General features: G+C 35.7%; 1 protein-coding gene across 3 annotated transcripts; it reads right to left on the bottom strand.

Annotated features, from left to right (window-relative positions):
* Positions 1-1,725: 1,725 nt before the first annotated feature.
* rab15 (RAB15, member RAS oncogene family) lies at positions 1,726-12,932 on the bottom strand. Of its 3 annotated transcripts, XM_056240738.1 has the most exons (8): positions 12,539-12,612; positions 9,163-9,199; positions 4,224-4,284; positions 4,083-4,143; positions 3,867-3,944; positions 3,375-3,464; positions 3,176-3,241; positions 1,726-2,997 (listed from the first exon to the last, which is right to left on the bottom strand). In XM_056240738.1, the coding sequence occupies exons 3-8, from the start codon at positions 4,268-4,270 to the stop codon at positions 2,839-2,841; spliced, it is 501 nt and encodes a 166-aa protein (XP_056096713.1). In that variant the 5' UTR covers positions 4,271-4,284; positions 9,163-9,199; positions 12,539-12,612; the 3' UTR covers positions 1,726-2,838. The 3 variants fall into 3 exon arrangements, with proteins under 3 accessions (XP_056096713.1, XP_056096711.1, XP_056096712.1); XM_056240736.1 differs by lacking the exon at positions 9,163-9,199 and having other exon boundaries at positions 12,539-12,930; XM_056240737.1 differs by lacking the exon at positions 9,163-9,199 and having other exon boundaries at positions 2,759-3,031; positions 12,539-12,932.
* Positions 12,933-13,842: the final 910 nt, after the last annotated feature.

Raw genomic sequence — 13,842 nt, 5'->3', positions numbered from 1 at the left:
CAGTTTTGTCCATGTTAAGTTTTAGAAAATTTGAATGGAGCCAATCTTTTATTTCATGCACACAAGCAGAGATTTTGTCGGTTGTGACAGATAGAGCAGGTGTACAGATAGTGTATAATTGGATGTCATCAGCGTAAAAATTTAATTAAAACCATGATGGTGGAAGATCTGACCAAGAGGTATAATGTAGATTATGAATAATAATGGCCTGAGAACGGATCCCTGGGGGACACCTTGCTTCAGGGGGACAGTAGGTGAGCGAAAATCTTGAACTGAAATGTAGAATTGTCTGTCAGAGAGATAGGAAGAAAACCAAGAAAGAGCAGCACCAGAAATACCCACGTCAGAAAGGCGAGATATGAGTAGTTCATGGGAGACCGTATCGAAGGCAGAGCTGAGGTCGAGCAGCAGGAGTATGAGAACCAGTCACCAGAAAGAAGCAGATCATTCAGTGCCTTGACTAGTGCAGTTTCAGTACTGTGAAGAGGGCGAAAACCAGATTGAATAGGATCAAAGAAATTATTTTCGACTAGAAAAGACTGAAGCTGGGAGGCAACAGTACTTTCCAGTAATTTTGCCATGAAGGGTATAGATCTGAAATAGGACGATAATTAGATAAAACTGAGGTATCAAGGTTGGGTTTCTTCAGAACAGGGGTAACAGCAGCAGTTTTGAGTGGCAGAGGGAATGAAGCAGAGGTAAGAGATGCATTGATGAAGTGAGAGATAGGTGCAGAGTAACTGAATGGCAGAGTTTCAGAAGAGGAGTAGGAGCAGGGTCAATACGACAAGATGAAGGGTTGGATTTCAAAATTAACTCGGAGACAGAAGATGGAGTAGTCAGAGAAAAGAAAGTCAGGGACTGACTAGATTGATTTGGCAAATATCCGTTGCATCATTAGAGAAACACTGGTGGACGGCGTCTGTCTTTTTTAGCAAGTGATTAATGAATGAACAGCAAAGTTCATTTGAAGCTATAGAGCAACCTGAGATGGAGGTTTAGTAAGTTTATTTATTGTGTTGAATAATGCTTTTGGCCTGTTGCTTGATTAATTAGTTGTGGCAGATACAAAACTAGAACGAGCCGAGTTCAGGGCCGATTTGTAATTTTCGACATGTTCAATAAAAGCCAAATGGTGAAGTGTTACCAATACATCATCTTTTGTGTTCACACAGAAGAAAGTGTTTGGGAATGTAGTTTTTTGTTAACATTTGAGACAATTTTATTTTGTAATATATTTGCAATTGTATCATTGCAGCCATCCACATACACAATTAGTGCTCTCTCTGTCCAGACTTCATCCAGCTGCGTATGGAGAGATCTGCTTTGCTACAAAGATGTACAAGCAGAATATTTAGTTTCAAAGTATTTTTGAAGGACACTTAACACGGCATACATATCTGTTCTAAAAGAAAACATCATGACCTTGATAAAATTGCGCAAAAGAACTGACTAATTATCAAAATACTTTACAACTGCTGAAGGATAATCTATCAGTTCTGCCTTACATAAAAAAAAAATCCACAAACAAATTCTTCTCCTCCTGTTGTTTCCCCCCAGTGTTTCACCATGCGCAACCACATTTCCATGCATGGATTTTGGCTTTGCACAACTGCCTCCTAGTGTTGACTTGTGGTGTTGCAACTGTGTGAAATCACACTATTATTCTGTCTGTATATCCAATGTAATTTAGTACCACAATTTCAATTAAAAAACAAAACAACCTTTTCATAATTAAATGTTTATTCGTAAATATTTGACCCCCCCAAAACAGAATCACAACATTACAGTGTAATAAATAACCACATACGTATTTAAATTTCTCTAATTGTTTTGTTGACATATTTCATGAAACAAGTTCTCAGATAGCACAGGTAAACATATCAGCATTATTCAAGAGTTCGTTTAAATCAACATTAGTACAATACCACTTGCACATATAAATGCTTCAATAGTGTAATATATACATTGAATCATTAGCAATACAACCCATGTCATTGCAGCGACTCACCCCAGCATTAATGCTGGGAATCCCAACGGTTCATTCTGGATACATTTCATACAAGTTGGGATGGGTGAGACGTTAATTAAAGTAGGATAAAAAATATTGTTCGGTGTGCTGAGATCAGTTCAACTTTAGCATTTCAAGAATCATTTATAGAGTAAAAGTTGAAACATTCCAACTATTCTAATCAGCTAAATAGTGATTATTAATAACAAAAAAGAGCTTGATGCAATATCGGTATAAATACCACATTAAATGATAATATTTTAGTACAATAACCTCAGATAAATGAGATAAAAACCCTTGCATTCATTTGCAATCACAGTGGACCAGAACTGTAAGCAGCAAGTTTAGTGACAATGTTTTTACAGAAAAGAAGCTTATATTGTTACACTGACATGAGAAACTCTAGCTTCATCAATTCATCACTCAAGAATAAATTTATTACCTTGAAAGAGCATTCAATGAAGGTCAAGTAGGTGCATTCAAGGCTTTAGAGAATTTTATAGAAAGCCAAATCAATTCTCGAAATATTCACATGAATCCCATAGCATAACAAAAGAATGAATATTACATGTTAACATGGACGTTCCAGCCACAAAACCATGTTAAATAAAGCATCCTGTCAATGCTTCCTCACACTTAAATCAACCTGTTCTTTATATATAAGATAACTTAAGAGTGTCTCTAAATGTGTTTGAATGAGCCTAATTAAATAATGTACAGTTGCACTAAAGTGCCCTTTTGATCGTCTTTTCTTAAACTGAAAAAATATTCAAAATGTAAATGCAACATAAATATGGAAATCAACTGAAAAATGTCACTTCCTGTCCTCAGCACCAGCAGGGCTTACTGGTGTTGTCGCTACCATTACACAATCCTTCCTGCTCCTCCAAAACAGCCAGATTGAACTCCTCATTCATGGATCCTCCCAATAAATCAAGATCCTTCTTATTGGCTTGTAAGACTAATTCAGCCAATCGGGTGAAAGACTGTAATGGAAGGAAAAATATGAACCCTAAATAGCTGTAGACAATAAAAATATGCAAACAAAATGATCAGTTGGTTGCATGAACAACTTGTTTATCCCTTCTTCAAATATCTAAAAAGAACAAAACCGATCAAATGCAGAAATGCTGAAAAGAAAAATGCATGCGGGCAGCATTGTACCTCTGTAATGTTGTGGTTGGTAAAGGCACTTGTCTCAAAAAAGTCCATTCCATAAGCCTTGGCAAGCTGGAGATGTTTGAAAGAGGTCTTAAAACTTAGATATTAATTATTAGGTTTATCACATAAATGAGTAAATGTGGAATAAATGGCAGTATGAATGAAAGATGCAGTGTACAGGAGGGAAGTATTATTTATTTACCTTATCTCCCTGTTCTGTAGCTACTTGTCTCTTCTGTTCTTCATCAGACTTGTTCCCAACAAGTATCTTCTGCACCTTCTCAGGGGCGTACTGGACAGAACCAGAAGAGATTCAACAGAAGCAAATGAACAGAGCAGAGCAGAAACAGATAAATATGATATGAGACATAGAACTCATTTAACACGAGTGCACAGGTTTGAGCAAGATCAATAACCAGTATTGGTTTAGTACAGTTTGTGTATTGTGACTATTCATCCTGTTTTCTTTTGCACTCGTGACTCTTGTGGCGTGGTGGCAATGTTTTTAAATAGAAAATATGAATCATACAGTGGGGTCCAAAACTCACAATTCAAAGCCATATTTCAGTGTTTTATTTCAGATGATAATGTATTGCAACATGAAAAAAGGTAAAACAGGTATGAAAAATATTACTAATAAAAATTTTTTTTATCTATAAATAAATAAGATATGCTTTAAACTCCATAGCTTCACCTCATCTACATCACTGGCCCACTTCATGATGTGCTGGAACGAGCGCTCGCTTGTGATGTCATACACCAGAAAAATGCCCTGTTGATACAGAATCAATCCGCGTTTATCAGAGAATTATCACACAATGGACACCAATAGGCATCTCTATTAGATCTGAATCATTCAGTAGGTCACAATATGAGTAGTGAGATGTCTTTGTGGAGGTGTGAAGCTCACCTGTGCTCTTCTGTAGTACTGCTTAGTGATGGTCTGATATCTCTCCTGACCTGCTGTGTCCCTGCAGACACAAAGACATCTGATTAGCTAAATCAATTGATCAAATACAGTTATATTGTATTAGAGAAAAATAAGCCATACCATATTTGTATTCGTACTTTAATGCCATCTATTTCTAAGGTCTTCATTTTGAAATCAACACCTGGAAAAGGAAAACATTTCATAATGATTTCAAATATTTTAAAATAAAATGAGCACTAAATCAATGCTCTCATGGAACCATTCATTTTACTGAACCATTCACATCAGAGTTGAGTGACTGAAGAATAAGCAGAAATGGTGAGAAGAACCACAAGAGAGACTGTTCCTTCTGTTGGTGGGTTTGTTTTTTAGAAATATCTTAAGCATTTAAGATATTTATTTAGGTATATTACATCAATGGCAAGAAAATGTACAGGACAGAACTTAGAGTGGAAATAAATATTCAGCTTACATGGGGGAGTTGCCTTATTGATATTTTTCATATAGATTTCTGTAATTTTATCAAACAGTTGACAAGACAAATACTACAAAACAGCAAAAAAATGAATCAAATCTATTGCTAATACTTCATATCTGTGCTATTGTTGTCTCACCAAAATGATCTCACTTCCTGGAGGAAGGTGTCATTCAAGAACTGGCTTTTGTCAGTGTAATATTACAAGGGATATTAACAAGGCTAAAAGAAAGTAAAGTGATATTAGAGATACAAGGATATAAAAAATATATTAAATGATTAAAGGTACAATATGTAAGATTTTTGTAATAAAATATCCAAAAATCACTTGCACGGTGTGATATATTTCCTGTAGTTGTGTACTTACAATATCCAAGTTCCCAAAGATTTTTAATTTCTGGTCATTGTTGCCTGTCAATGACGTAATATCCGCGTTATCCCTGGTTTCCGCTCGTACTGCTATAGTAATAATGGCGACAGACGTGGACAACTGCGTTACGTCTAGCGGCGCACACTCACGCTGTTGTTGTTTTTTCGTTCAAACATTATGGACCATGGCAAGCAGACTTTAGGACAAAAGGAGAAATAAAACGAGGATCAATATCAGCGTGGCGTTTGAGATGCCGAGAGCTCCACGTCCGCAACTTACTTCGACTTGACAGAGACGCCGCTCTTGCATGTACTTTATTAGACAGGTGAGCAAATGTACATAAAACTAATCAATGTTATATAGCTCAACATGATGAAATGTTAGAATATGATCAGTGTGTTATTTTAACGTTGATCGAGCTTACTGCTAGTCTCATATAGCCAACAAACTAACACATAGAATAACATTATAACTTTCAACACACTCAAATGCAGTTTACTGTGATAGTGTCGACCAAGTGAAACAGCGCTGCGTTACCTCACAAGTTTCATTCGTCTAATAAACTGACCTGTGTGAGTATTAATTCAGCACTTGCGTGTAGTTCGGTAGAATGAAATTTCCTTATTCCTTTATATCCACGGGACTCGCGTCTGTCTCTTAATAGCAATCGCGTCCTGCTTCATACCACAGTCATGTTAAAAACATCAATGTATTCACTCATCCATAAACATTATTAGATCCATCGGCATGACGACAAGTTCCAAAATTCTGCTTATGCGTCATCAACCTATGCCTTTGTTACTGTAAGAGGTTAACGACCCCTAGCGGCGAAAAAAAAAAAAGACATATTGTAGCTTTAACTTTTAAAACATTAATAATAATTCTAAAAAAAAAATTGGTTTTGTTTGAAACATTTAAAACATAATGAAGAGACACGTTGAATATTTCTTATTATCTCCTAATAATGATTTACAAGGTTAAAGTTTCTTCTTGTTAGAAGCAAAAATGGCAACTTCTGCTTAAATGAAAGTAGTGAAATGATTTATAATGTATCCCTCTGTTCAATGATATTGTGATTAAAAACTAATAAATATGATTTCCTTCATTAAAATTATGAGTTTAATATTTTATCCAATTTATTTAGACACAAATGAAGTGAACATGAAAATGATGTGCTCTTGTAAGGTGTGAAATCATAACAAGATCTTCTTGAGCCCTGAAAGAAAACCCCCCTCTTGTGAAGCTGAAAATTCTAAGAAAATAGCAATAACTGCAAAAACGCAGTAATAGAGTATCTGTCAATAAGGTCCACTGCAAGACCTTCCAGCTTCTGGAATAGTTGTTTCCACTCTCAAGAACATTTATGACTCCAAATCAACAGTAGTTGGGGGTCTCTCTCTTCTATTTTGAACATGCCCTGACTGCAGTGCGAATAAAAAAGGACAAATTAATTCCTTTCTTTGTTGGATGGACAACTAAGATAGCTTGTATAGAGGTCTTCATATCTAACATGATTTTAGCTAGTTTGTTTCAATTTCAAAGGATTCAATGCAATGCCTGGAACCAGATGGCTTGCACAAGAAAAAGCAAGTACAAGATATACTAAAATAAGACATGAGTATAAAGCCATTTTGAATGCAGTTTAATGCCATCTGCAGAGCTTAATAGCCTCTGCTTTATCAAACTGCAGTAAATAAAGTCGTGTTAGTGCCCTGAGCTGTCAAATAGGGATATAGAAAGGTCAGCGCTACAGCCATTGAATTGGTGGGCCTGGGGGAAAGGAAAATAATGAAACAGCGGCCTCTACCTTTCTCTCTTTCAGAATTACGGGCAGTGAAAGGACAACTACAATGCTGTGAAATACTACAAAAATAAAAGAGAAACCAAACCAACAATTTTGCCTCACCTCAAGTTAACTGTAATTCTGTAAATGTAATTAACAAATTAACAAAACTGTAATTAACAAAACAAAGAAATTAATAGTATTTTATCTGGAAAATGTAAAAGATTATGCACTCACATGAGATGAAGACGGTAGTTTTATCAGTAGCCTATAACAAGATGTTTTGTTTTACAGAGAGCGGGTCCACTCATGGGAGCGGCCATGTTGAATCACATGATTAGCCAGCGTGGTCTCTTTGTTAACATGTCGGTATATCTATACATAATTCCAGGCGCAAAATGTACATTTTGTAATCGTTTAACCATTGTTAATCATGTAATATTTATTTATGAGGCTTAAAGTGTAATGTTGTTTAACATTATGTAGGCTAATCTTTTGAAAGAGTTTGCATCAGAATTACCATGTCAAAACTTTTACTCAATTAAAAGTCTAAGTGCCTACTCAGAAAAATACTAAACGTTTTTTTTAAAGTATCCATGTTTTATTGTACTTAAGTACTTAAAAGTTTTCTAAGCTTTTGAAAACAAGAGGCAGTAGAGACTGTCTCGTTTGAGTATTTTTGATGCAAAAACTTTGTAAAGAAACCTGTCAAAAATCACAATTTATTAAAGTAAACCAATAGCCTGAAACCTGTTACCTGAATGTTTTCAGAAGATGATTTTACAGTGGTTTGACATTTGAATAAAGTGTAATAGTCAAGACTAGTCATGAACCATGTTAACAACTCAAATTCATCCATCTACAGTAATAGTTTTTATAAAATCACATTACAATAGCTCAAAGTCACTTCAGGAAAATATTTTTAAAATTTTAAATAATTTAGATTTAAGGTGCACTTTTAAGTCTACATGAAATTGTAATGGAGTAAAAATGATATTTTTTCACCTTTTAAATGTAATCGAGTAAAAAATACAAGTATTCAGCAGTTTTAACAGGACTCAAGTAAAGTACAGATTCCCCATAATAATACTTAAGTATTGTAGTGAAGTACTCTCAAATACTTTATACTAAGGATTCTGAACACCAGAAATATCAAGACAATTAAAGCAGACCTTCAGTTCAATCTAATGGCCATTCCACAGACGGTAATGAGTATTTAACTTGTCATAACGTGCCAGAGCTGTAACAATTAAATCATCTCTTTGACACATTCCTTCTGAGACAGTGGCTAATTGGAAATGGAAATAGACAGAAATGCTATGGTGATTAGCACGTACAAATTTAAACACAAGTCCAATTTCTCTAGTGCTGACAGCATCGCAAACAATTGACTAGAGAAGCCAATGAAATAGAGCTCGTAGCTTGTTTTGTTTATCATCAAGCTAATCAATCAACAGCTGCTTTCTATAGCAAGAACAATTCAACATAACAGCATGTTGCCTCGAAGCAAATATATAACTGTTAAGAACCATTAGCTACTGCTTCAAATTAACTTTCAGACCACACAGACATCTCTTCCACCATGAATAATATTCCAGTACAGCGCTTAAGATCCTTGACAGCCGAGTATCATAATATATATGGGTCATAGCCCTGCGGACTAGAGCTTATTGAACCATGTTTTAAGGCAGGAGCCAGCCATCTCTCAGGACCAGTCAGACTAAAGCTTTTATCCAGCAGTTAAAGATTGTTCCGTATCACATCACTACTAAACAAAAAGAGATCAATCCCACAATATTAAATAAACTCTGGCGGGACAGACAGCAGGCTGCAGGAATGAGTCAGGGCTTCTGATTCCTTATTGATTGGGGCGATATCGTCATCATCAGGAATAGGAGGGTGTTATGAATATTATGTCTAATTTCAAGATTAAGTCACTTGATATTTTCTGCTCCCTTGGAAACACTGAGAGAGTTACACAACAGAGCATACCCTGAACTTTACAAAATAACCGCCTGACATTCACTCCGCATCTAATGAAGCATGCTTTAATTGAGGGATAAAAATATTGGTAAGGGTTCAGCACCTCAAATGCTTCATTAAAATGAATAGTTCACATAAAAATGTGAATTCTGTCATCATTTACTCATCCTCACATCTTTTGTAGAATTCATAGTATGATGATAATATTTTCATTTTTGGGCAAAATATCCCTTTAAATGTGGCAATGATGATCCAATGCTCTTAAAGTTGGAATGAAATTTTAAAAAATGCATAGAATTAAGTATAGCCTACACTTTTCTTTTTTTATAAATCTGTTACACTCAAATGTCCGTCACAATACGGAAGCAAACATCTATCGTTAAAAAAGAAGACGACTCTTAAAGGGGCAGTTCACACAATAATAACAGTTCAGTCATCATCTACTCACCCTCATGTCATTCCAAACCCATATGACTTTCTTCCCTCTGTGGAAGACAAAATTAGATATTTAACAAACTGTCCAAGCTACTCTTTTCCATACAATGAAATTGAATAGGGCAGTGTTCTTCAACCCTGCTCCTGAAGGACCCCCAACACTGCACATTTTCTTTGTCTCCCTAATCAAACACACCTGATTCAACTCATCAGCTCATTATCACTTGGGTTAATGAGCTGATGAGTTGAATCAGGTGTGTTTGAATATAGGGAGACAAAGAAAATGTGCAGTATTGGGGGTCCTTCAGGAGCAGGGTTGAAGAACACTGGTATAGGCATAATTGCGGTCATCATTCACATTCAATGTATGGAAGAGAGCAATTTTTTGCAAGATAACTATTCCACGGTTTCCATGGTAGCAAAAAGAAAGTCATAAAGGTTTGGAAAGACATACTACACACTATAAGAATCACTTATTAGTTTGCATGAATGCAGTGGCGGTTCTAGAGGGGGGGCCAGGGGGGCCAGTGCCCCTGTGACAAAAAGCTTGGCCCCCCTTGTGGCCCCCCTAAATGTGGAGTTTGAAATAATTTTTACAAAACTGTTTTTTGCTATCGTTGTATGTGTATTATTTTTTTATTTTTCTATCTTTGTGGATTTGCATTTTCACGTGACAATTCGCATCACATTCGCGGGAATCGCGGCAGAATGTTTGAAGAGGTGAGTGCGCGCGCGCGGCCGGGGCGCTCTCTCTCTCTCTCTGCTCGTTATGCACTGTCAAGCGCAGCAAGCGGACGCTCTGACGGGTTTTAGAAGATAAAATACAACCCGAAACTAAAAACAGACCCGGCTTCTATTTGAGACCGGCCTTTATGTACCCAAACCTGTCGCCACACCAGGCGTGTAAAAGAGACAGGCGTCTATTCGGGACTCGGCTATTATTTGAAGTTTCACGGTATGTACGAGGCACTGTGAGCTGACATAGCATTTGTCTATCGTCCTTTCACTGCTGTGTGCAGTTCATAGGTAGGCTATGTCCCCAAATTAGTTTTTGTCTTATATTTATATCATATTATGTTCTTATATTAGAATATCACATCAGCAAGAGTGCCGTTTTCCCGTGCACAATTGCAACTGTGATATTTATGTTATACAACAGTTAAATTAACAATAAGTTAACATTGGGAGTTACTTTTTAGACACAATATTGTCAATATTGTTTGTTTTCCCTTTATTTCGCCGAATAGAATTTCATAATGAAACCGTAGTGAGTCTCAATGCAACACAGCGATGATTTCTTGACTGAAATCCGCGTTTTGAACGAATCACTTGCTTCTTTCCCGAATAAATCGGCCGTTTGAACAAATCGTTTGAATGAATGAATCCCTCTTACAGGGACTTGCCGCCGCCTACTGGCGGTTTTAGTTTCATATTTAAAGTATCCTTTAATTAAAACGTTAAACTTAGAAATAATTTCATATTTAAATATTGATTTGAAAAAAATCTCATAGCTTTATTTATGCAATTGTAAATGGAGTGTAAATATATTAATGCCACTTCTGTGTCACCTCTGCACTGCAAAGATGGATTTTGATTGAATTAATTAATTTGACTGGTAACAGTGGTACTGTATAATTATTGTATAATTAAGTATTATTGTATAAATAAGTATAATTACTGTATAATTTGAATGTTAGTATTTGACATAAAAGGTGATGCATAACTCTAAATAAGTTTAGAAAAAATGTCCATATATAGGTGAAAATGCCCCTGGAAATCAATTTAAGGTGGCAAATATTGCCCCTTAATTAAAAAATGTATTTCTGTCACTGCTGTGAATCGACCACTGCATAGAATATGAAAAATAGGAATATCTTCGTGAGTCAGCTGTCAACAACAGGCCTAAACCAGCCATGGCACCAGCACAAAAACACAATCAGTAAAATATTATCTAATTATTAACAAAATGTTGAAAATGTTGAAATATATTTTTGTCAATATTGCACACCTCTAATGTACGGTATTAATTTTGATTTCTTTAGGTCTTAAAAAGCCTTAAATTGGACTCTAAAAAGTGTGCAGGAACCCTGTAAACGGTTAGACATATCAAGTCAGTTATTTTCAGTAAATGAATTAATAAGCTTCTTGGTCCCCATTGCTTTTGCTCTATAGTTCTCAAAATGAAGAGAAAGAAGGACATCATGTCTATTACAGTTACTGTGACTAATACTGAATATGTAATGCAAATGTAAAAATATAATGGAAATGCAAATACATTGTTGAATGATTATAAACACGGTATTTTCCCTGTTAATGCCTGCAGCAGTGCAGAAAATGATATGACAACAATAAGGTCTAAATGTAACTGGCCCCTCTAACAGTACAACTGGCCCCAGCTTGGCCCCCCCAGTTGAAATGGGCTAGAACCGCCACTGCATGAATGAGAAAAATGTTAAATTAAAAAGTATTTAGAATGGGTTTGAGGTCAAATTAATGGGCATTCTAATGACAATCCGTGAAAAAAAAATGTGTCTTTATGCATATTAGAAATGTATATGAGAAAATTATAAAATTATGTACTTCTGGAAACTACAGTAAAATAATCTCTCTCTTCATCCTCTTCAAATAAGCTGTTGTCAGGATGTAATTGCAGCACGCTGGGGAAAATGTTCTACTAAACCAAGCACTCACTGTTTAAGGTGAAATGCCTTTTTAAATCCAAATTTAGTTTTTCATAAAATCCAATCAACTAAAATAAAAATGATCCCTACAACTTGGGGTGCTTAAAAGCTTGCAGTGATAAAATAGTCCTTTCAGAGAAAATGGCGTTAAGAGATTCCAATAAAAACCTTTACATATTTCTCACAAATGAGACGAAAACTTTCAATTGAGTTAAACCTGATTTCCATTTCATATCAATACAAAGTACTTGCATAAAACAGTGCGAGTTGGAATGGCTGACAGGACACATTTATGGATCATCAATCTATATGCAATTACATACACCTGCACTTTCTGTATCTTCACTGCCATTCATGCAACCTACGTATGATTTTATATTAATTTAGTGAATTTATATTAAGCTCTTTCAGGACAATCTAAAGCAAACACTAGGCTATACGTTTGTGACAGCAGTGTAAATATGCAACATTTTAAGACCACACACACACACACACACACACATAGCCTACAAATAGCCTACAGTCAAGCATTTCAGAAAGAACTAGAAAAGGTTGTGTAAATGCATCTCACTATGTGGTGTAATTCTCAAGCCATTCTTTTCACGGCTCATAGACTATAATGGCCCCGCGCTGCTATGGGCTTTCTTATCGGTATGTGCTGCTTGTTCTGCAACTCTTTCAACGAATGCATGAAAGTAACACTCTTACCGATGGTGGAAATGTGAGAGGGATGAAATTCATTGTCCGTGAATCTGCATAATAAACAGGTTTTGCCGACACCGGAGTCTCCGAGAAGCAGGAGTCTAAACAGCACATCATACTGTTTGGCCATGGTGTCTTATGGTCACAATTAAAGGAACTCAGCGTCGGGTTTCCATGTCCACCCTCTTCAAAGTATCATCTTCTCGCCTTTTCCATCAACCGGTCCGTGCCGAATGACTGTGTAGATAAAGCAGTAGTCGATGTAAGCAGAAATCAGTCAGTAACGCTGCTGTCTGTGGTGGGTGCGGTGGGCTACAGTAGCTATGCTCTCTGTACGTTTCACCGACATCCTTCACACCTCAGGAAATGGGTGGAGATAACGGGCACACACACAGCATCATGCTTTTGATACTGATAAGTAAATTTACCTAGATTATTTTTTTATATACCAAGACTGGGTTCAGAAAGTACATTTAGCCTACAATAGTTTACAACCTAATAGCTATAAATAATATAAAACTGAGGCATAACATTCAATCTGGAATATAAGCATTTCAGACCGTCATAAATTCATAGTAAATCCGTTTTCTGTTGACAATCAAAAATATACTGAACACGTCCAAGGAGTAAATCTACATGGGGATGATGGCTTGTTATAATTAGCGATGGCCGATTTGTGACCTCATAGTTCTTTAGAGTCGATTCAGTCCCGATGAATCAACTGAATCGGTTCACAAAACCGGACTGAACAATTTGAGTATGCCTACTTGAGTCACTTTAACCGATAACCGTCTGTTTTTGAGACACATTATACAACACAGAGTTGGCTTAAATGTATTATTCTATTAAAACGCGCAAACATGTTATCAGCCAGAAGATGTGAATTCATTTTTAGTATTTGTTAAATGTGAATATAAGTTATATTTAGGAATCTAAATGCCTGTTTGTATATGAGCTGAATCATGGTCACTAAACTGGGATGTAATAATTAAACATTATTATCAGCAAAAAGTAATAATCAGCAATTATTAAAACTTTAAATGGTTTGGGAATATAATATGCCAAAACATTTATTTTAAAAAATGATTAAGGAAAAAAAATTATACTGTAGCTTCACTCATTCAGGACAATCTACAAAACTTTACATGGTAATAAATATAAACAAACATGGGAAAAAAAACACTCATTCATTAGCAAAAAAACGAATTAATAAAATAAAATATAAAATAAATAGCCTACAATTATAAATAGACATGCTTTGAACAATTATAGCCAATTAATGATAAATAAAAATAAGAATAAATTGATGT

The sequence above is a fragment of the Rhinichthys klamathensis genome, unplaced genomic scaffold (assembly GCF_029890125.1).
Source record: "Rhinichthys klamathensis goyatoka isolate OS25496 unplaced genomic scaffold, OSU_Roscu_1.1 h1tg000609l_1, whole genome shotgun sequence".
Classification (NCBI taxonomy): domain Eukaryota; kingdom Metazoa; phylum Chordata; class Actinopteri; order Cypriniformes; family Leuciscidae; genus Rhinichthys; species Rhinichthys klamathensis.
Note: the sequence above shows the minus strand (reverse complement) of the source record. Positions and strands in the feature narration are given on the sequence as shown.

Coding starts and splice junctions, on each gene's coding strand:
- rab15 (XM_056240736.1), bottom strand. CDS start 12,662: ATGGCCAAACAGTATGATGTGCTGTTTAGACTCCTGCTTCTCGGAGAC. Junction 4,144..4,223: donor AAAGTACGAATACAAATATG/GTATGGCTTATT, acceptor TTGTGTCTGCAG/GGACACAGCAGGTCAGGAGA. Junction 2,998..3,175: donor CCAACCACAACATTACAGAG/GTACAATGCTGC, acceptor CTTCCATTACAG/TCTTTCACCCGATTGGCTGA.